The sequence below is a fragment of the Diuraphis noxia genome, unplaced genomic scaffold, assembly GCF_037042655.1.
Source record: "Diuraphis noxia isolate RWA-SAM2 unplaced genomic scaffold, SU_Dnox_SAM2 contig0001, whole genome shotgun sequence".
Lineage (NCBI taxonomy): Eukaryota > Metazoa > Arthropoda > Insecta > Hemiptera > Aphididae > Diuraphis > Diuraphis noxia.
The window spans coordinates 35,813,263-35,838,553 of NW_028301711.1; the positions used below are offsets into that span (position 1 = coordinate 35,813,263).

At 33.7% G+C, this 25,291-nt stretch overlaps 1 protein-coding gene across 1 annotated transcript; it reads right to left on the reverse strand.

Annotated features, from left to right (window-relative positions):
- Positions 1-2,430: 2,430 nt before the first annotated feature.
- LOC149060616 (arylsulfatase B-like) lies at positions 2,431-25,291 on the reverse strand. Its single transcript, XM_089217008.1, has 7 exons — positions 25,010-25,291; positions 21,071-21,326; positions 20,831-20,877; positions 12,716-12,844; positions 7,373-7,508; positions 4,458-4,613; positions 2,431-3,288 (listed from the first exon to the last, which is right to left on the reverse strand). The coding sequence occupies exons 1-7, from the start codon at positions 25,253-25,255 to the stop codon at positions 2,840-2,842; spliced, it is 1,419 nt and encodes a 472-aa protein (XP_089073134.1). The 5' UTR covers positions 25,256-25,291; the 3' UTR covers positions 2,431-2,839.

The window sequence follows — 25,291 nt, forward strand, 5'->3', positions numbered from 1 at the left end:
GATAAATCACTATCCGTGAAAATCTCCCTGGCGGAGGTTTTAAAAGCTCTATTCTCGGAAGAATTTTCCACGTTAGGTCTATTATATGTGCTCTTGATTTTCAAATTAAACTTAATTGGTAGATTGTGAGTATTAAAGGTCTCTAACAATGCAGATTTGATGGACTCATAGAACTCTGAATAATTTTGTATATTATTCAGATTCTTATAATAATACCATACGACCATACGATTATGGGCTGATTGAATTTCTTCGAATCCTAACGAATTTACTTTCTGAAGTCTAATTTTTTTTGCTTTCACTGCAGTTTGAGTATTTTCTACATGTATGCGTTTACTACCTATCGTCGTATAATAATCTAAAATTAAAAATACGAATGTCGTTTAATTCAAGTGCTAGTAAAATATACGAAGAATATAAAACCTATCATTTATTATGAGATAACTATACCAAAATTATTTTTTATAAATTAACTCTGATTATTTTTTAGTTGAAATAACGTATTCGTATAAAAAAAAAATAAAATAAAATAAAATAATATAAAATAAAAAACCTTGTCCCTTATGTGTATTTTCAAATTCATTCATGGCATTCATACAGATATCATCACCATCTTCAGGTACTAATTTATTAATTTTTTCATTTGAAGTCATAGTATTTCGGTTAGACGATTCAGCCGGCATGTCGGGGACATATATTTTAGGAGCTATTTCTATATCGTTAGGTCTGTGATGAACAAGAGCGCAAGCATTGCCTAAACAATGATTAAAATTAAAATTAAAATTAAATAATAAAAAATAAAAATCTTACTTATCACATTACATAGCCCTGCATCTTCAGCATTGTTCAGAATTTCAACGCACATATCATCATACCCATCATTGAAATATACGTTTGAATCATCAGATCTATTCAGAGTGATTTCGATATTATGTTGAACACGATCAATAGCTTGTAAAATATATATCAAATTAAAAAAAAATAATATTATTAAATATAATAATTATATTATACCATATTGTATAAATAATATGACATACCATGATTGTTTTTCATATGTCTGGTTAAAATATCTTTTCGATATCTTTTTACTGCAGACACTGCATGCTACTTGATATCCATCATGAGTTTTCATATGTCTAAGAAAAGTGTCTTTGCGTGTAAACGTGGATGCACATTTTTCACAGTTAAACATTTTTAAATTATATAAAACACACAGTTTTTTAACAAAAAAATATAAACAGTGAATTAAAAACTTTGCAAAATATTTTTAAAGACAAAGCGAGCGTCAAATATATGTGTACAACGGTGTAAGACTGTAGACGGACTAAATGCTAGTGTCAGTTGTTTCAGCACAGTTTGGTTTACGTACAAAACATTAGTATAATAGCCATGTGAATTTTCTCCCTTTTCGATATTATGTGTGTAAAATATTTATAATATTAAATGTAGATAAATATATAAGAGTCCGCGACATCCTAGCGACCGGTAGGGCACATTAAGAAGACATTTATTTGTGATTATTACTACCATTTGGCAGTTAAAAATCACTAATGTCCAGGTGGTGTGTGTGTGAATATTTATCCTTTAATAATTATCCTTTAAGTGATGACAGGTAATGACAATAGGGCGGCGATCCAGGCGACCGATAGGGTACATTAAGAAGACATTTAATTGTGATTATTACTACCATTTGGCAGGAAAAATCACTAATGTCCAGGTGGTGTGTGTGAATATTTAATTGAATACGGATAACATATCTATTAATGTCTCTTATTGTAAATACAACGCCCAACGTGCTTAATTTGCTAGTAGAAACGGCTATGGCATATTTCAATAATAATGTATAACAATGATAAAAATCACGCATGTTATTTATATATAATTTATTTATATATAATAACCACTGGGTTAAATAAATATATAACAAATGATAACTGATAACAAATGATAACAGATTATAAAAATCACGCATGTGATCCACTGGGTTAAATAAATATATAACAAATGATAACTGATATCTGATAACAATTGATAACAAATGATAAAATATTTGTTGATTATAAATCGCGCACGCGCACGATCGGGATTCGTTGGAGGCATCGGCGGCGGCGGACGTGGCGGGCGGTGGCATCAGCGGGTGAGGCGGGGATATACGTCACGTATGTACGCGACCGGCGGTGGCGGCGGCGGCGGAGGTGGCGGTGGGATCAGGTAACAGGTGGTCGGGCGGTAGGGCGGCGGCGGCGGCGGTGGCGGGCGGTGGCGGTGGTTTCTGAACTGTCTTTTTTATCATACTGAAATAATATGTGGGTAATTGGTCTCACTCTTCTCAGAGTGTACCGTAATAATTACTTTTAAAACTTTTTGTAATTTAGTTTATTTTACTAAATCTAATTTACATTGCCAAATTTCACCTTAACACGCCACATTATAATTTAAATCATAGATATTTTATTAGAAATTAAATACTTTAACAATAAAAAGAATATCATACACAATTCTCATAGGTATGATGGTATGAATAATAAAAAAAATTATATAATTTAATTACCATGCTTATATGATGTAAATATATAATTCACTTTATTTAATGTTTTATCCAAAGTTTGTACTTTATAGTCTATTTACTAATACCTATATGTATATAGGTAGCTAAACAGCCGTATACAAATATATTATATTATATTATATGTTTTGATAATTATTATAGATATGTTTATTGATGTATGATACTTTTTAAGTTTTAACTATAATAATATAATTTAATTAAAGTCTGACGATTTTTCTTTTTTGAATTCTAATATAATTAAAACACGTTAAAAACATGTTGAATCAATTATTGTTGATGATCATCCCAGCTGATCCATGTGTTATTGTACAAAGCAGGATTTGCATTTTTGGTACCTCTCACATTTAAGGGCTTGGACGCAGATTTTTTAAATTTTCCCAAAGTTGTCTCGAAATAGTCAATTTTCGCCTCAACAAACTTTCTCATTTTGCTGTTTGGTTTGTAATTCAAATTGACCAGTTCACAGGGGTCTTTGACAATATGAAATAAACATGGTTTAATTAATGGCTTGCATGGTCTCATGTCTTTCTCGAAATCGCACCGTACTGTCGAATTGTTGCGGAGTGACTCAATCAAAGACGGCGTTAAACGATCTCTATTTATTTGTGATAGTATACCGGCTGTAGTGCTATTCAATACAACATCAACATCATAATGAAGTTCACTCGGTGACAACGATCCTGACCAATAATCAAGATAGCCTAAAAATGTACTTCCTAGAATAATGAAAAGTTAAAAATTATTAAGCACTATTGTCTATTGAAGGTATATTATGTATAAATGTATAGGTAACCATATTAATTAACCAAATTAATTTAATTTAGAAATAGCTAGGGGTTCATACGCAAAAAGAATTGTTGGTAAAGCAAATTATTATTATAAATCTCAAAACGAAACGTTTTAAAAAGTGTAGGTAGGTATCAACTTATATTACCGATCTTTTAGCCTATATATTATATGTATAGAATGCAGATATATATAACACTTAACTTTTATAGTAGGTACATGCATATTCTTTGAGTCGAAAGATTATTTTCATTTTTATGTTTTTATTTTGTATTATTTTAGATTTGGTTGAATTAGAAATATTACGTATACATACCTGTATATTATATATGAAACAGAGCTAGTAGGTATACATTAACAGAACTTGAGCAAAATAAACGGTACTATTGCAATTAAAGTCTAAAGAAAATGAAACTAGAAGAAAGATGCACCTATTACCGTTGGCACAACTAGGAAGGGGGGCTTTGGGTCCTTAGCCCCCCCCCCCCCCCCCCTAACTCAAAATTAGCACCCTAAGGAATTGTTTAAAAAGTTAGGTTTCATTAAATCACAACAAAACCTGAAGCTTAAGCACCTCCTTGTTCTAATGACTAGTTGTGCTAATGCCTACATTACAAAAAAAAAACATATTAAAAGCAATATTTCATAAGCATTTATAGGTATTAATGTGCATAATGTACTTAATATTAAATAGGTGTGTTGAAGTTTTTTTTCATTGCGTTTTGAACAAAGTGAATACTTTTGTATTCTTTTTTTTCAAAAATAAATCAAATAATACAAAAATGTTTAATCATTAATGATGGGATACCTACCTATATGGCTATACCACATTACCACATATACTATATTCATAAAATTAAGAAATAAAACGAGATTTGGTGCTCAAAGTATTGGTAAACATTGGTACCTTCTATACCTATCTATATTATTGACTTTAAATTAAAATGTAATGTTATGATTATTCGTCTGTTCTCAATAATAAAATGTCACGAACGACAAACCGAAATGTGTAATTGTTTAATATTATTATGAATTAAATTAACTATTCTATACAATATTTTTATAAGTTATGACTATTCTAACATAATTTTAAACTAACCTTTTATGTATTTGAAGTTAGTATCTCTAATTGCCGCATAACCAGTTATGTCGTCGATATTATGCAAAATTTGTTTTCTTGGAGATTTTTTATCATTTGAAAATGATTCCCACATACTAATACCATCAATAGCTCCTAGATCTTGAGTATTTCCGCCTGCAAATATTTTATTTAGGTAGAAACTTTTACGACTTAAAAATAATAATATACATGTAATATATAAATGATTGTCTAAAAAAGGACGGCAAAATTTAAGTTTATTGAACTATTTGATTACCTATTTAAAACCTTTTTATCAATTTATTTAATATATACGAATTTGTACTTGATCATAAAAAAAATATATAAAAATAATACACAATCGATAAATTATAGTCATTGCCTAGCGCAGTACTAAATAAATTTCAATTCTCATTTCTTATTCAAATACAAATCAGTAATAGCATGACACAATATTTATAAATTTTACAAACATTATTATACCTGTTTATGAATGAATCCATTTTTTATATTTCTTAATAATTATAAATTATAGGTACGCTATAATTTATTATATGACGTAATCAGTAATTATTAACTATACAAATTACTGAAGATTTTAAATATAAATGTGAATTTTATAATTGTTGTTTATTGCAACACAGTACACAATTTTGGTATTTGTAAGTATATAAAGTAAGTAGGTTTCAGTTGATTTTCATTTTACATTTTGTACTGCTAAGAATTTTTCCATCTCCTGATATATAGTTGGTGATTGCATTTTAGCTATTGCCTATTCCTATAAGATATTTTTATTTTATAATTTTTATATTAAATAGACCTAGAATCCGGCCTGATGGATTAGTGTGAGAACTACGAGGTGATCTTCCATAGGGAATTTTCGTTTTTTTTTCAAACAGATTAAGTACCTATTCAATATTCATTGGTTCGACTATTCATATTATTTATTTTGTTTTGGGGTTTCGCTAAGTATTAATTGTCTATATTAATATCTCATTTTATTTTAAACTTTTATAGAACACCTTAATTTGTCGCAAAATGCATATTCAATAAGTAGGTATAAAAACGATGATAACGGAGACCGTTTTATTCTATTTTAATATCTTGTAATAATTATTGTTATAGCAGTTAGTCTATTTGTCACCATCCGCCAAGTTCGGAACGTTTTTGGACATGATGTTCTTATACCTACTGTGATTATTTATTTTTTCTAATTTGGTATATATAACCAGTATATCAATAAGTTACAACTCTTAATCAAATATCTCTCTATAATTTTTGCGTTGGTACCAAGTATATTACATACATTTAATCAATGGTATAAGTCAGATTTATATTCTCTTAAAATCCTGAAAATATGATTTTTTGATGTCATATAAATTAGGCAATATATTCTCTTAATACTCTTTTAAAATACCAGATATATGATGTTTTATGTCCTTAAATATGCAAAATATTCTTTTAATATTAAAAAAAAAATTCAGTTTAAATTTATTTTAGCTAACGAAATAAGTAATAACCTACGTGCAATCGCAATCGATAAGGAATATTATCCAGAAATTAATTATTTATAAACAGAATTATTTAGTGAACATTATACCTATCAAAGTGCTGATATACGAGAAATATATTCATTATATGCCGATATTACAAAAATATTCTCAAATATTCTCTAACGTGTTAAATATTCTCAAATCCATAAATTATGCTTTTTTATGCAGAATAAATTTTTTCCTATAAATTCTGTGTTTCATGAATCATAAAGATTTCTCACTCCCGCTTAACTGCATAGACTAGAAACAAATATGTAAAATCATAAAAATCCGACCTCTAGGTATAACATATGCCACGATCGCCACGGAATAAAATAAACGATTTCTATCACTTACTATGGGAATTAATTGATATATAGCGGAAATAGATGATATCATTGTCTGGGAATTGTTATCATTTCCGTATTTTATTAGGCAATGTTATCACGCATCGCTTTCTTACGCAAAAGCATTGTCGATTATGACGTTACAGCCTGCTGGTCATGTGGACTGGCTTTACAATGTAACGTTAGAACGCTAACTAACTGGTAACGCCGTAACGGTGACATGCTAAAAACCATTATACTACAACTACCGTCAATATTTTCCTTGTTCAAAAAATTTCAGGTAGATATAAATGACTAATATCGTTAAAACGGTTGATAAAAAAATATTATTATCGTAACATTACTAACATTTATGTGTTTTATAAAAAGTGTAGTCTTACCAGTGAAAATGTAAAAAGCTTAAATTACACAAATTAAAGTAGGTACTAAAAAATTTTTTTCACAACAATTGATATTTTATTGATTATTGATCATTGGTTATTTATAAGGGTAATAGGAGGGTAATTAATATTTGATATAAATAATATTTAAATTAGGCAGATTAAAGTAAAATATCTAAAAAAAAAATATATATGGCATCTTTATCTGATATCGTTAGGTAATGATATCATTTCCTTCCGTTATTAGGAATTACATTTCCTAAATGTAAAAATTTCCGGTAACATATTATACGCTAGGAAGTAACGCACCACGCAAGTCGTCGCTACCGACGACGACCCAGCAGTATTGCTGCAGACGTAGGACTCGTAGGAGTAGTGGGGGTTGTAAAGATTTGTGTATAATATGTGCGCCACAAGCAACGCGCGTCACCATGTAACAATACGGCTAACTTTATACTTTTAACGAGTAAAGACTAATTAAATAATACATTTTTTGCACTTTTCTATTTGCTGGCTTATCTGAACACCGAGTACTAGTGTCAGAAAAAGAAATCATGAAAATCGATCCAGTAAAACTTCAGATATGACTGTCATAAGAAATCGCCTCACGTTTTAATAATATAATATATATTAGATATAAAAATAATATAATTTACCTGCTGCCTGGTATAATGTTGGTAACCAATCAGAAATATGCATTAGTTGATTTGGGAGTGTTTTCTTTTTGGTTAATAATTTACTCCATACGAATGCTGCAGTTCGAATACCACCTTCCCATGGTGTAGCTTTTTCCTTTAATTAAAACGATTCACATTTAGTATCTTTTCTAATTATTTAATCCAATACAATTCACAGGCTCAATAATTAACACACCAAGACCAATTAGCTAAGCCTTCTGATTGTTCAGGGCATGGCTGTTTTCGACCAAAAACGTACCCTTCCCTTTTCGGCCAATTCACTTTTCAACCACATTAAAATAGGTCTATCCCTTTTCGACCAAAACAAAAATGTATTTAAAATATAAGAATATATATATATATATATATATATATATATATATATATATATATATATATATATATATATGTTTTTTAACAAGCTTTTACGAGCCATTTAGACTCCTGGCCGCCAAAAACACTTCCTTCCATCTCTCTCTCTATCATATGCCTATTTCCAGTCCACTTTAATGTCTTCTAATAATTCCTTGATGCTGTCCTTAGCTCCCTAGGTCTTTTCCCCCTTGCCATATATGTCAATGCATCTTTTAACATACTTCCATGGGCCCGCCATACATGGCCTGCCCATTCTATTCTTGTCCCTCTGTGAATTGGACCACATCTTCTCTTTTGTAAAACAGGTACAGTTGGGCGTTCGTTCTTATTTCACATTTCTGTTCTATATTGTTGAATACGGTTCCATACATTTTACATTTTTCAAAGAACTTTCCTCTCAAATAACAGAGTTTTTCATCATCACCTCTCGTCGTTACCCATGTGGCACATGCATATGTCAGTATTATAGGGAGGATGTAACTGATGTTCTTTTGTCTTCATTGACAACAGCTTAGATTTAAAGAGGGTTTTCAGCGCATAAAGGCATCGGATAGCAGCTGCCAATCTGATATTGATCTCTCCATGCATGTTGTTTTGATTATTTAGGGATTATTTAGACCCAAGGTACTTGAACTCTTGTCCTTGTTCAAAAGTGTTATTTCCCACATGAAGGTTTTATTATAGTCAACCCCACTTCGCTTTACCACCATGTATTTAGTTTTTCCGCCGTATTGTGAATACCTTCTCGCGAGTTCCCAATAACCACTATGTCGTCTGGGTATGCTAGATGCTAGTAAGGCATTTCCTTCATCAAGGTTTAATGTCTCAGTGCACGGTATCTTTCTAATTACACTCTCCAGTGCCATATTGAAAAGTGTTGGTGACATCGCATCCCCTTGCTTCAATCCACTATTTATTATAAACGAAGATGATATCTCGTTATTCACCTTTACTCGGCTGCTGGTATTCGTGTTACACAGTTTTATCATGTTAATTAATGTAGTTGGTAAACCTATGTATTTAAGAATTTCTAAACTAAACTAAACTTCAATAATTCAGCTATAATTTTATCATCTCCTGGTGACTTATTATTTTTAAGAGTCTGAATTGCATACTGTGTCTCTTCTAAACTCGGGTTTAATACTTCTGGTTCTGCTGTATTATGTATGATGTCGTCTTGTTCGTCTACTTCCGCTGTTGAGCCTCTGTTAAGGAGTTTTTCAAAGTAGATTCTAAATTCCTCGCCGATGTTTTCCGGTCTTGTATTTAGAGTCCCATTATTATCTTCTATAATCTGTATAGCCAGTATAAATCCATTTTTTAATGTTTTGCATCGTTTGAAGAATTTTCTGGGGTTGTGTTTAAAGTTTTTAATCTCCTCTAATCGTTCTTTTTCCACTATTCTCTTTTCTTTACTTATCAGTATACTTTGTTTGTTCTCGAAGTCCCTTACATTCTCGGGGGTTAGTGTATGGATTGATTTTGGCTTCTTTACGTTCCTTGATTACTTTCTTACAAATATCATTAAACTATTTCTTTGTGTGTGTTGAATGACTTTTTCTGCGGATTCCGTTATTGAGGCTTTTATTACTTTCCATGAGTACCATCAACCTGTTCGTTATCTCTACCTTATCAATTTCCTAAGAAGTTTTCCACTGTTTCTTGAATTGTCCGTAATGTTTCTTCATTTTTTAATTTATCCAGATCGTATTTTCCAAGTGTTTTTTGTTTCCTTTTCCATTCCATGGATATCTTTACTCTGAAGTCAATCAGGATCAAGTAATGGTCTATGTCTGCTCTTTTGTAGCTCTTGACGTTTTTTATAATCGTCTGATATTTATTTTCTATGAGGACATGGTCAATTTTGTTACTAAATCTGCCTCCTGGAGATAACTATGTTTCTTTATGAATATTTTTCCTTGGGAATCTTGTACTGCTTATTACCATATTTTTACTTATTGCAAAATTAATTAATCTTATTCTGTTGTTATTTCTTCGGTCATGCAGACTATGATTTCCAATCGTCGATTTGTATGCACTTTCTTTTCCCACTTGAGCGTTCATATCTCCCAATAATAATTTAATGCAATGGCCTGGTAAAGCGTCATATACTTGTTCCAACTCTTCATAAAAAGGTATCTTTTTCTTCTTCATTTCCTGATTCGGTTGGTGCGTATGCGCAAATCATTGCCATGTCCCGGTGGTTCATATTGATCCAAATGTAACATTCGGTCATTTATTGCCTTAAATTGTTTAATACATGGTAATATAATATTAGACTATGTTGTGGACGAGGAAACTCACCCCATTCTCATGTTTATTAGTCGTTAGACCACCATAGAATAATGTATGTTACCTATTAGTAAATATCCTTCACTCTGCCATCTCGTTTCTTGTAACGTTACTATATTTACCTTTTATCTATCTATTGCATCGACTAGTATACCAAGGGCTCCTGCTTTGTATAAAGTTTTTACATTCCATGAGCCAATCCTAAATCCTTGTAGTCTGGGCCGTTTCCATTGTGTTTTATCCAAATCTCTGTCCCGAGGCTTTAGTTTTAGTTTCTCAACAATAGAATTTTTACAGTGACGGGTTGTTAGTCCGTCGCCAAACCTCCAACCTGGAGTACCAGGCTGAGTCAACCAATTAAGGTCAGCTCAGAGCTCGGGGCCCCGGGTTTTCCAAACCCGTAGTGCTAATTACTTAGCACCCCCCCCCCCCAGAGTAAGAATATCTATATATTAATATTATTTTTTGTGTTAATATGTTACGATATGTATAATATTTTATAAAAATAAAATAATAATAATATTATAGGTATTATATAATTTTTGTCAATAATGTGTATAAATTATAATGTATAAAAAAATAAAATGAACTAATAGGCACCTATATTATTGTAATAAAATAATGAAAAATATTAGTAATAATAATTAATATTGTATACATAGGTAGGTACTAAACATATATTTTGTTAAATTATTTAAATTATAAGTTGCATAAAATGTTATAAAATGAAATATAGAAAATTATTTAAAATGTAAAAATGTAAAAATAGTAAATACCTATATATTAATATTGTGTTTACATTAATATGTTACAAACTTACTCATACAACTTTATATTGATTTATAAATTATATAAAAAAAAGAATGATTTAAATATGATAAATAATAATGATAAATATAATATAATATTCAATATACTTAATAGTGACTCTCTACAATATGTAAAACGACCGGTCTTGCAGTTTCATACCTACTACCTATATATATATATATCATAATATATTATTTTAGTTTCCATCATAATCAAACACGACGATCGCTGATCAAATAATTAATGACAAAAATGTTATAAAGGTTTTAATAATTATAACTTATATAATAGATATGTATAACTTAAAATACAATAGGTATGTTAAACTTTTTGTATCATATAATTTTCAAAATTATCTATTATATTTAATAATTATTGACAAAAATGTATAATATAATTATCTTATTATTTTAAATTTATTATATACATTTTTGTTTTAGTCGAAAAGTGAATCGGCTGAAATGGGTATTTGGTCAAAAACGGACTCACCCGATTGTTCATATTCATACCTTATAGTAGAACTATTCGTATCAATCCCATCATATGATATTTTTTGCCCTAAAGCAAACATTTTAATGCCACTCTCCTCTACCAATATTAATATAGTTTTGCCACCTTTAATTTCTTTAAAATTGTATATCGCCTTAAAGCAACACAAAACTTGTTCATGCCTAGCGTCAGACCGGATTCCTGTAGGTAGATACTCATATATATACACTAATACAGGTTAACTTTATTAACTAATTACAATAAGTAATATCAAATTAATATATTTTGGTTAAGGCGCATAAGGTTAAGGTACTTTAAATTATTATGTCTATAATAATTCCAATTTTTATTTTAGAAAATAATTCTCAACTACGTTATTTTATTTTGAAATTTTTCATTAAAGAATAATAATTGGGTAAAAATTACCTTATTAATTATTAAAAATAATGAGTATTATATTTAAATGTTGAAACGTATCTATAATTATATTATATATTACTAGTAGCTTAGTAAGTATATAATAAATATTAATAGGGTACAGTATAGCTGTATAGCCGTACAGGGTTAGGTTTTAAGTATTGTAGGTATATATTTAACTTGCTGAATGACAAAGCTTCGACCGTGTAGTTATTGTTTTGTGTTATAACTTTTTTTTTATTATCAGTTTTTTAGAATGCAGATAGATATTTCCTTTAGATCATTAGCATATTAATAATATAAAATAATAATGATTATTATTTATTGGATCAACTTTATTTATTAAAAATAATTATTTCTGTGGACTTTTCTAAAAATGCAATAGTTTTTGTATCAGTATATATTATGCATAAACATACATTTGGTATTAAGATAGGTAGACCTAAAGATATAGACCTATAGTGTCTTAAATCGATGCCACGCAAACAAGATGATTTGATGTATGCTTTTACCTCGCCTGTCTGAGTAACCAATGTAAACCATATATAAACAAAAATTAAAAAAAACAATTTCCACTGTTCATTTTATAATCCTTGTTTAAGGATCTCTTTAAAATAGGAATTTGGAAAATGCTTTCTTATATATAATTGGCCATTAATCATTATACATTATAAAATGAAACTACTGACAACATTTTATACTGATAGCTCATAGTCGTGTTAAGAAGGAGGGGAGAGAATTGGCAAATTATGTACTTAAGCTTTTTCCTAGGGTGGGAAATATTATTGCTCTAGGGTGCATATGAAAGTTAGCACAGCAATTCTCATAGCTTTGTATATACCTACTTTGTATAATATAAATATAAATAAAATAATAGGTAACTATAAAATATTGTGTTGTAAAAATATATTAATACTAATTAATATTATCAAAACATACTCCTTTCAGTGGCCAATTAGAACCATGATTTCTGTGGATACCATTAGTTGGAGCTCCATTGTCTGACACAAATGCAAATATTGTATTATCAAGCATATTGTTTTTATGTAATGCGCTTGTTCGAGCATGCTGCAGCCACTGCGTTGCCATTGGCACCCCTGAACACCGGCACTAGCAGCCCTACATCATTGCTGTCGTCCGACCTGATAAGCACTTCTGTTTCGTTCGGCGAAGCGATCGTGTGTGTGTCAGCTCGTTGTTGTGGTATCTATATTCCATATATTTTGGCGGCGTTTGCCATTTTTTGCGCCGTGTGCATCGTTCGTCGTGTCGCCATATTGTTCACGGTGACCGTGTCGACGTGTGTGGAAAGAAGTCCCATTGCGGTCCTTTATTGCTTTCCCGTGTATCCGTCTGGGTTACGGCGATTCTTTGTGTCCAGTGTGCCACGTGGTGTGTCTCGTCACCATCAAGTACTGCGTCGTCTGTCGTGCCGCCATTTTGCCCATTACCACCGGTCTGCGTTGTTGCATCAAGTCAACGTGTGCAAGCGGCGTCCTGTGTGTTGTGCCGAACAGCCAAGTCAGTGGCTGATTCGTGGGTTGTAACTGGTGGTGCAGGTCGTAAATATTGTTTCGGTCTTTTATATTATTAGTAATAACTAACCTTATCAACCGGCAATAAGTTGTTGCACACTGTTACGTGCATATTAGCATTCATATATTATAATGTATATATATATAGTTATATTTTAATCGCCGTATATTGTATATTCAATTTAACAAAGTATTTTAATTATTATAATTTGCAAATTACGATACAATCGGCAGTTTTTTTTTCCTTTTCATTGTTAACCCAACACAATATCATCCTTTATGATCCAAGCACTCTAGCCTAGTCATTTTCCGTTTAGCAAAGTAGTTAAAATTATATATATAATTTTATCTTTATACAGTGTCAAGGTAACACAACCGTAAATAAGGATTGCCTTGATCCAACATTTGGTAGCAGTGCGTGGTTAAACGGAGATTTGGGTTGTGGGCTTCTCTTGTTTGTCATAATTAATTGTTTTATTTTTTTGTTATATATATATATAGTGATATAATATAATATGTTTACTTGTGCCTATGATTATGATTTTTGTATCATATTATAATATAAAATATTATAATATTATTGTACGGTACTTGGTACTGTTGATACTATTACCTTATGGCTGTTGTTTTGCATTTTGTTTGGTATAGTTTTTTTTTTGTTAAGGTAAGGTACTTAGGGTTTTTGTGGTATTTGCAAAAAGAGTTAAGTTTGTTAGTAATCACATTATAGTTGATGAGTATACACGGGTATACCATTTAATAGTATATAATTATTTCTTTGTTGAAATTTGATTTCCATTTTGGTCCGGTTTTTTTTTTTTCAATTATTGATCAATTATGGCGGGTGGCAATCAAGTTGATGACCCGAGTCGCATTAAGCGTGCCCGAATACATGCCGAAATGAAAAGAAATAATGTGGTTACTAATATTAAAAATTTATTTGAAATTTCTAGCACTATTGTTACCTCTCCAGACCTTGTTCCTAAGTTCTTAAGACTTGCTCGTGATACAGAGAATTTATGGACTCAATTTAACGTTGAAAATGATTCCCTGCTAGATGCTTTAATTGACCTGGATAATGTAGGTGAGTTTGACACTAGCGTTGAACCGTCAGTTAGAGATATGATTGCCGCCATCCATGTAGCGGTCGATCAATGTGATAACCGTACGATTTTAAGTTCAAAGTCTGCCACTATGTCTGATTGTAATGTACCATGCACAGTTAATTCACAGTCTCAACCGGTCGACGGTATGAACGTTCAGACCCCGCAGGCCCCAATTTCTGTTGCTACTCCGGACACGTCACCCTTAATGCCAGATGCTTATGGTGCTCGGTTGCCTAAAATTCCGTTACCTTCCTTTGATGGAACAATTCACAATTGGCCAGTATTCAGGGATCGGTATTCTGTTTTAGTGGGCAACAATACTAGGTTATCTGATATTGAGAAATATTATTATCTATTAAATTGTATACAGGGAAGTGCGGCTGAAGCGATAAAGGGTATTTCGGTCTCAGGTGACATGTATGGTCTAGCCTGGTCTACGTTAGTTCAAAGATTTGATAAACCACGGCAGCTTGCAACGGCATTGGTTGAACAATTATTAAGTGCCCCAGTCACCGATAAGGAAACATTAGCTACGCTGTCGTCTTTTTTCGTTAAGTTTGATGAAGCTAGTGCTAGTCTGTTTGCGTTAAATATTCCCGATTTGTCTGCTTTCATCTTATTCGTCATGGCGTCTCGGTGCTTACCACTTTATTGTAGGAAATTATTTGAGGCAGACAATCATTCTGAATACCCTACCATATATCAACTTTTGGCTTTTGTCAAGTCTCGTGTGCAGGTTCTTGAAAATTCTGAATTTTCCCTGGGCGTATCAGTTAAGTCCGGTCATCAGCAGGGAGGCAAATCAAGTAAAACCTCTCGGGTGGCATTAGTTGGAGTAGATGCACCGCAGCCGAAAGAAAAGCTTAGATGTCTGTATTGTCAGGGTACAAACCACACTATCACTAAGTGTTTTAAATTCAAACGTCTATCGGGTAAAGATCGACGCGACGCAGTGCGTAAATTTCGTTTGTGTTTTTCTTGTTTTTCGGCAAGTCATATCGTGTTACAGTGTACCGTTACTAAGCCATGCGCCAAGTGTGACGATAAGCATCATTCTCTGTTACATATTTCAGCTCTTACGTCAAATTCTACCGAGAATGTTTATCCGGCTCCGAGTAATGGTGCCAACGCCATGACCAGCGTAGTATCGGATAGGAACGTGATGTTAGGGACAGCACTGGTTCATATTCGTAGTCATTTAGGTCCAATGTGCTCCGTGCGCGCTTTGATTGATGGTGGTTCCCAAATCTCGGCTCTGACTTCTAGTTGTGTGACCCGCCTCGGGCTGAAAATTGATAAGTGGACCGCGGCTGTCACTGGTATTTCAGGTATTGAAGTACCACGAGTACTTGGACAGGTTAGATGTGTGATGACATCCAGATATGATGAATCCCTACAAATACCCATGACAGCTTGGGTGTTGAATAGTATTACCAATCCGATACCAACTCGTCCTATGTCTGCTAGTATTAAGGAGCGTTATTCCCATTTTGCCATGGCCGAACCTAACTTTGATCAGCCCGGGCCAATTGACCTTTTGATAGGAGCTGACTTATATCCCTCTGTGATGGAAGGAGGCAAAGTGGTGATTGATGATGCACTTCCAGCGGCTTTTAACACGGTGTTCGGATGGATAATCGTAGGATCCGTTTCTCCTTCAACCGGTCGCGATCCATTGTGTGGTTTGGTTTCATTGACCGTTTCGTTGGAAAACACGTTAGCTAAATTCTGGCAGGTGGAAGAACCCGATTCCGCCCCCACCGAGTTCACAGAACAAGGACAGTGTGAGGTAATTTTTCGTGATCAGATGTCGCGTCTAGAAGACGGCCGATTTTCCGTACCTTTGCCCTTTCGGGTTCCGTTGACTCCCGACGTATTCGAGGGATTTCGTCAACTTGCGATAAAACGATTTTTGAACCTTGAAGCAAAATTGCGGAGTAACCCAGCTTTGTATGAATCCTATCGTAATTTTATGCAAGAATACTTGAACTTGGGTCACATGTCCGTAGCAACTCGTCCCGGATTGTATTTCATACCGCATCATGTCGTCCTAAAGGATTCTGCGGAGACATCTAAGGTTCGAGTAGTATTTGACGCATCGGCCTCATGTTATTCTGGTCGATCATTGAATGATTGTTTGCATACTGGTGTGAAATTACAACGTGACATTGTTGACATTTTGCTCCGTTTTCGCACCTTTCGTTTTGTTTTTACCACGGACGTGTGTAAAATGTATCGCCAAATCTTGATAAACGACAAATTTCGACCGTATCAACATATTTTTTGGCGAACTTCCAATACCGATGAATTAGTGGAATATGAACTAAATACGGTCACTTATGGGGTAAATTGTGCACCATTCTTAGCCTTACGGGTAATCAAATATATTGCCGAGAATGATTGCGACGACGATCTTGTTGTGAGAGATGCACTACAATTGCAGACGTATGTAGATGACATTTTTATGGGTGGTGACACTGTCGGTGAGTTGCTGCAGGCACAATCGTCATTATTGAAAATCTTAGGGCAGGCTGGTTTCCAGTTAAAAAAGTGGTTAAGTAATTCCGATAGGGTCCTGGCCAATATTTCTCCCGAAGATAGGTTGGTTGAATCAATCCCTATGGATTCTGTCGATGAGAATATTCCCAAGGTATTAGGTATGCAATGGAAACCACGAGGAGACGTATTTAATTATACCATCAAATTGAAGGCTCGGCCCGTTTCAACGAAGAGAAGTGTGCTGTCTGTAATTGCGCGATTGTTTGATCCGCTTGGTTTTTTATGCCCGGTCATTTTTTTTGCTAAGCATTTAATGCAACGTATTTGGGTATCTAAGGTGTCTTGGGATGAACCGTTGCCAAATGATATTGAAGTTGAATGGAATAAATTCTTGGATGAGTTACCTTCATTGTCTGCCATTTCGATCCCCAGATTTTGTCAAACTTTTCCAAGCCTATCATATCAGTTATGTGGTTTCTGTGATGCTTCAACGAGGGGATACGCAGCATTAGTGTATTTGCGGGTGTCGGACCATATTTCGAATAGCCAAGTATTCCTGTTGTGTGCAAAAACCAAACTGGCTCCTATTAAATCACTATCAATTCCTCGATTAGAATTGTGTGGGGCATTGTTGCTTGCCCGCTTGATGAATCGAGTTTACAGTGTTCTCAGTTCCAGATTAAATATTGATGGCATTTTCGTTGGTCAGATTCCTCCGTAGCGTTAGCATGGATTATTAATACTCAACTCGAATTTAAGGTATTCGTTTCAAATCGCGTTAATCAAATCCGTCAACTCATCCCTCTTTGTCATTGGGCTCATATAAGCACTCAAAACAATCCCGCTGATTGCGCCTCTAGAGGTGTGTCTCCGTCGGTGCTAATCGATTTGAAATTATACTGGTATGGTCCTAAAATGTTGACGCAGCCACCATCGACGTGGGTGTCTCATATTCCATCTCTTGAGTCCGATGGTATACCTGAGGTTAGACAGGCTGTTCTCGTGGTCGGGGCGCCAAACGCCGAGCCTGAATGGTTTAATAGATACTCGTCTCTTGATCATTTGTTAGTCATTGTTTCGTGGATACGTCGATTTATTAAGCTATGTCGGCCGCGGCTTTTTACTAGATATACGAGTCCCTATCCTACTCGATCTGAATTAAATGAGTCTTTGATGGTTCTCGCTCGAGTCTCACAATGCGTCCATCTGTCTCAGTTGCGTCGTGAATTGGCTATGTCATCCCAAATTTCGAAACCGTGGGTACATCTCTGTCCTTTCGTTGATGAACAGGGTCTGGTACGGGTCGGTGGTCGGTTATCTAACGCCAACATCCCAGACGACCAGAAACATCCGATACTTTTGTCTCGTCATTCCCATTTGTCCCTATTACTTGTGCACCGTTTGCATAAGGTCCTATGTCATGCAGGCCCAAGGGTTATTACTGCGGTAGTGTCCCGACAGTTTTGGATCGTGGCTGTGCGCCGGTTGATAAGGCACGTTATCGTAAAGTGTGTAATTTGCGTCCGGTTTTCAGCTCGAAACCCTTATCCGGTTATGGCTGATTTGCCCCCGTGTCGAGTCCAGCAATGTCGTCCATTTACAAAAGTAGGTATCGATTATGCTGGCCCATTAACAATGAAAGAAGTCAGTCTTCGTAAATCTAGACAATACAAGGTTTATATTGCAGTTTTTATATGTATGTCTGTTAAGTGCGTCCATTTGGAGCTCGTACTTGATTTGACTACCGAAGCTTTTCTTGCAGCCTTCGATAGATTTGTTTCTAGGCGGGGGTTGCCCTCGGACGTATACTCTGATTGTGGGACTAATTTCGTCGGCGCCGCTCGCCAATTACGTTCGCTGGTGAAACCACGAAAGTGGGCAACCCCGATTAATTAAGTCGTTTAGTTGTAATTGGCATTTTAACCCTCCCAGTGCGCCTCACTTCGGGGGTATCTGGGAGGCTGCAGTGAAGTCCACTAAATCTCTGTTGATTCGCACTATTGGGACTCATGTAACGACTTTGGAAGAATTCCTAACTATTTTGACGCGCGTTGAATCGGTTTTAAATTCGCGTCCGCTGACACCGCTAACGTCAGATCCAACTGATTTAGATTGCCTTACCCCTGGGCACTTCCTGATTGGCCAGCCGTTGTGCGCTGTTCCTACTCTTGATGTGATCAACATCCCTATTTCTCGTCTGTCCAGGTGGAAAATGTTGCATCAGCTTTTCCAATTATTCTGGCGTCGTTGGTCGAGTGAGTATCTCAATCTCCTGCAGGCACGGCCCAAATGGACCTCTAACACGTCGAAAGAGTTGTGCGTCAACGACATGGTTGTTGTCAAAGACAACTTGGCACCACCATTGCAATGGAAGTTGGGGCGGGTGGTCGAACTCTTACCAGGAGACGATGGGGTTGTCCGTGTAGTCCGTCTTTTAACTCCAGGGGGGGAGTTGGTTCGTCCAGTAGTTAAATTGGTATTATTACCCACTGAAACGGATTCCTCTGCATAAGGGTGTTATTTTTTTTTGTAACATATTGTATTATAAGCTAAATTTAATCTTGATCGAACATATATTATTATTCTTCTTTTTTTTTTCTTTTTTTTTTTTTGACTTGTACTAATTTAATAGTAATTGGGGTGCCCAAACTCAGTAATCTCTGTTATACCACGTCCAGCTTTGGGAACAAGGTAAGACATTTATAAGGTTAAACCAATTCATTAGGACCGTGACTAGGCAAGTGTACTAGGAAGGTTTTTTGATTCATGCTAATTAATTTGTTAACTTGTATATGATTTTTATGTTCATTATTATATGACTTGTTATGTTAAGGTTTATATGATATGTTATGTTAGTTATTTGTTTGTTAAAAAAAAAAAAAAATATGTCAACGGTTGGTTTGGTTCTAACTGAATTTTGTAAACTTGTCACCACTGGTGACATCCACACGTCTACCCTAATTGGAGTCCACGCACATGAACAAGTATCATCAGCTTTTCAACTCTTGTAAGACGACTCTTCCAAGGGGGGAAAATGTTCGAGCATGCTGCAGCCACTGCGTTGCCATTGGCACCCCTGAACACCGGCACTAGCAGCCCTACATCATTGCTGTCGTCCGACCTGATAAGCACTTCTGTTTCGTTCGGCGAAGCGACCGTGTGTGTGTCAGCTCGTTGTTGTGGTATCTATATTCCATATATTTTGGCGGCGTTTGCCATTTTTTGCGCCGTGTGCATCGTTCGTCGTGTCGCCATATTGTTCACGGTGACCGTGTCGACGTGTGTGGAAAGAAGTCCCATTGCGGTCCTTTATTGCTTTCCCGTGTATCCGTCTGGGTTACGGCGATTCTTTGTGTCCAGTGTGCCACGTGGTGTGTCTCGTCACCATCAAGTACTGCGTCGTCTGTCGTGCCGCCATTTTGCCCATTACCACCGGTCTGCGTTGTTGCATCAAGTCAACGTGTGCAAGCGGCGTCCTGTGTGTTGTGCCGAACAGCCAAGTCAGTGGCTGATTCGTGGGTTGTAACTGGTGGTGCAGGTCGTAAATATTGTTTCGGTCTTTTATATTATTAGTAATAACTAACCTTATCAACCGGCAATAAGTTGTTGCACACTGTTACGTGCATATTAGCATTCATATATTATAATGTATATATATATAGTTATATTTTAATCGCCGTATATTGTATATTCAATTTAACAAAGTATTTTAATTATTATAATTTGCAAATTACGATACAATCGGCAGTTTTTTTTCCTTTTCATTGTTAACCCAACACAATATCATCCTTTATGATCCAAGCACTCTAGCCTAGTCATTTTCCGTTTAGCAAAGTAGTTAAAATTATATATATAATTTTATCTTTATACAGTGTCAAGGTAACAACCGTAAATAAGGATTGCCTTGATCCAACAGCGCTAAACACTTCAGCTACAGAATCATCAAGATTTTTCATCATTCCTAGAAGATATGATATTATTATAATATTATAATATTATAGATGTAGCTTCCTAAACGGTTTAATGTCTAAATTTGTTTGAAACATCATAAAAATTGACAAGTATGTAGGTACTTACCTGCCTAGAAATGTTTATTAATTAAAATATGTTGGTAATATAATATATTTATGAACAGTTTATTAGGTATGACATACCAGCATATTTACGGCGGTTCTTGTCCTTGATCGATTGAAACTTATTTATGTCTTCTTGTGGTGCTTGTAATGGATTTTCGTAAGTTCCTGCGTGTGGAGCCAAATGGGCAAGGTACAAAAACAAGGGCTTAGAATTATTATGATTCAATATAATATCAGTAGCTTCCTTGGTAAATAAATGAATTGAATATTTCCCAACACTTGACCAGTCTGGATTTAAATCGCGTCTCATATCAAACCCTTCAAAAGATGCAAACTACAACACAACAAATATTAGATATAGATAAAAACATAACTCGATTAAAATATGCTAAAAAAAATTATGATCAATAGCCAGGCGCGGATCCAGGAGGGGGTGGTAGGGGCGCCCCCCCCCCCCGTCAGCTGTATAAAAATGTGTTAATCTAATTTGTTGTACTATTAAATTGCATTATTTTGTGTTATACCGCTCTAATTTATTGTTAGATCAATTAATTTTCGTCTTTTATTTTTATAACATAAATAATATATGAAGTGTCGATAACAACAATATTATTATTGTGACCGTAGGAGCGACGATAATCACCAGCCGGCCAGCCCAACCGACCCATAGAGTTTTGTCCTAAAAATAGTATAAGATTCCATGTTTATTTTGTTTACAAAACTGCCTGAAATATATTTATCTATAATACAGATATGAATTTACTTCTAGCAGTACCAAATGACTGTTGATTTTAGATTACACACTCCGTAGTTTGACAACCATAGATATACACGTACTCGTATTACGTATAATTTCCTTACTAATCAGTAATCGAAATTATATTAATAATACGCCGTTAAAAGTGACCGCGATTGATTTTATTAATTTAATTGGTGACGTTTGTATTATTGTTGTTATAGTGTAATTATTTCATATTATTCGTTTATTGAACATAAACATAATGTCTAAGAGGAACACTGTCGATATTACACATTTTTAATTTAATAAAGAAATTCAATGCAGTTTACGAAAAAAAGTATTCATTATAAATAATCAGGAATTTATTTGTATGTATATACATATAATAATAATAATATAATATACTCGTATTTAGCAGTAGGTATCTAACTATGTATACTTATTTATAATCCCCCCCCCCCCCGTCATCTCGGACTGGATCCGCGATGGTCAATAGCAAAAGGATTCGCTGCGAAGAATTTTCTCATGTTGTATAAATATATTTTTATTACTACCTATAATATTGTAGCGTCCCAGCATACAGGAGGACAAACGACTGGTGTTGAGGTAGATGGATTGGGTGTAATAAGTATAACAACTTAATTTGTGATTAATTTATTAGATATTTATTTGATGACTATGTAAATAAAACACTTTTACTGCACAAAATGATTTGGTTGTAAAATATTCTAAGTCCGAATAATTAAATTGGACTGGTGTCTGGCGTGAAGGTGCTTGTTCTGACTCTGGTGGCTCACGTCTGAATTGGGTCTAATCGGGGCTCTCCTATATAGTCCAGATAGTCCTACTCTCTGCATTTCCTCTCCTATCGATAAGATACGTATGTGTCCATGGCCGAGTCGTGCAAAAGCGTACGCGTGTATTATTTTAATATCGCAGCTTCCCACGCCCATGCGACCGGTCGGTCCACATCCTGGTTATTCGCGATACGTAATCTCCATAACCCGACGACATTAATCATATCTCTAGATACGCCTGCCAAGACTACGATTTCATATTTAATATTTCGTATATTTAATTCCAATTATGGTAATATTTTGGAAAGGCTAGAAGTTTGGCCTTCGATATAACTATTGAGGTCCTACACAATATAATTGGTTGGCGAAATCATACGCCCCAGGGTCACTTATACATATATATGTGTATATGCGTGTTTAGATGTCTCAGCGGGACGTCAGTACATAGCAATATATAATACATTATTATATTATTTCTTTAAATATTTTACAAAATAAAAAAATTGCCAGTAGGTTGTGCCTGCTACAATTATTGTATACGAAAAACGATTTTGAGCGAAGATAATATGTCAACTTAAAATATTACTACGTAAGTATTTTTTATGATATAATTGTTATTAAAGTAAGAAAAGGATATGAGACTGATAGTTGAGCATGCAACGTTAGACTGGACTTTGGACAGAGAAAAATGGAAAAGCTTACTGTGTCAGCGCAGTTCCTCAATGGGCCGTTAAGCTGTTGTTGTTGTTGAAGAAGAAAGTAATTTATTTTCCTATTAGACATTATTAGTAGGTACCTGCATTATAGGTTGAATTTTTAGATTCTGACATTCTGAGCGGAGCGACGTATTTGTGCACACATTACGCAATCAATAAATCGAAAAATAAATTTAGTTGATGCTTAGGATATTATTTGGACAGTCAAAATTTAATATTCTCAGCATTTAATTAAAGCGCCGATACCAAAATTGATTTTGATTTTTGTTGTAACTCTAAAAAAAATACAATACCTGCATGACATTTTCACTGAATGTTTGTATTATCATTTTGTATAGTACAATTTTCAAAATATTTTGGTTCATGATCAGCTATTAAAAGGCATATGTAGTTTTTCGATTACTATATTAGTATTTTGTTAAATTAATATCAATCAAAAAAATTTTCGCTCGATCAAAAACTAGAATATGTAATACAATGTTCCTCGGAAGTTTACCCACCTTAAAATAAAAATGTATACCGGAAAATCAAATTCAAATTTTATGGGAATTTTAAGTTCAAATTTTTATAACATTCGATTTCTAATGAAGTGATTTTCTTATTTTGTTGTAATTCAAAAGCGAATAACCTTTGACACTTGAAAACTCTAGAGTATATTATAATAAATAATATAAATATATTATAATAAATATTATTATATTTTATACACATGACAACGTTTTCAAATATAATTTTTTCGACAAAATAAATTTAACCTGCTGTAATACTAATGACTTATAGTAAAATAAATCACAAAATCAGTATATTATAAAATAAACTTAGTATTATTTTAGGCAGACAACCCATTTTTGCTCAGAAGTCAGAATCGTTTTTCGAATACAATATATTGATTATATATCAATGAATTTCAAATTTAATATACATCCATTACAGTGACTCTCTATAGACTTTAATATACAACGATAAAGTCTTTATTTATCTACAGTGCGGTTAATGATGGTTGTATTATGTATGAAATTCAAACCAGTAACTTCTAATTAGTTATTTGGTGTTACATTCGTAATCATTTGTTTTATAAAGTTCGTATTTTCGTTTGCTAAAGAAGTGTTAAAAATAGTAGGTCATTTTTTAAGGACATTATTGTGGTTATAATATTGATTAATGCATTGCTATTTTTAGGCATTTTTGAATAGTTTTAAAGGCATTTAAATCTGATATCTAGTTATTATCTTTATAAATATAATTCTACTATACGTGTATATGTCACTGACTCCTCTTAAACGGCTGGACCGATTTCAATGAATTTTTTTGCATGCGATTGAGTGACATCCTGGATGGTTTAGATTCACAAATCAATTCACCTCCCCAACCCTAGGAGTTACTCAAAGAGACGTTTTGAGATTAACGATAGAAATTTTTGTTTATAGATGGTTTCTATTACCTAATTATAGTTGTTATTACTTATTAGTGATGGTTGCTATTTGTGTGAAAGAAATTATTATCCCTAAATGTTTTATTGTTTATTTTCGTGGTATTACAAGTTTTTATTGATATTTTGTTTTTATTGTTTTAATAACGCAATTTCTATGCAATTACGCCTCCCAAAAAAAGAATGATTGGTAATTCTATGCATCAAGCATGAAAGAAAATGGCAATACGAGCTTCAGAAACAATCGAGCAAAGAGATGCAAGATTGGGAACCGATTATATGAAAGATATGTTTATACATTACCTTTCTATGCACCTATATCATAGATATACTTACAGTTGCTTGGACCATATGTGTATAATAATCTTGATATCCATTCCAGAAACCATAAAAGCTTTTGAAACCTCGGTATGTTGGTGTATAAGTTTTCTTGAAGTAACCCAAATGCCATTTACCAACCGCATGAGATTCATAACCTAATTTATTTAAATGTTCAGGCAGTAATATTTCATTCAATGGTAACCCCCAAGGTTCGGGCTCTAATATCACATTATGTTGCGTCCCTGAAAAATTAGAAAACATTTAGGTAACTAATAGTAATTTATGTTATGATTTTAA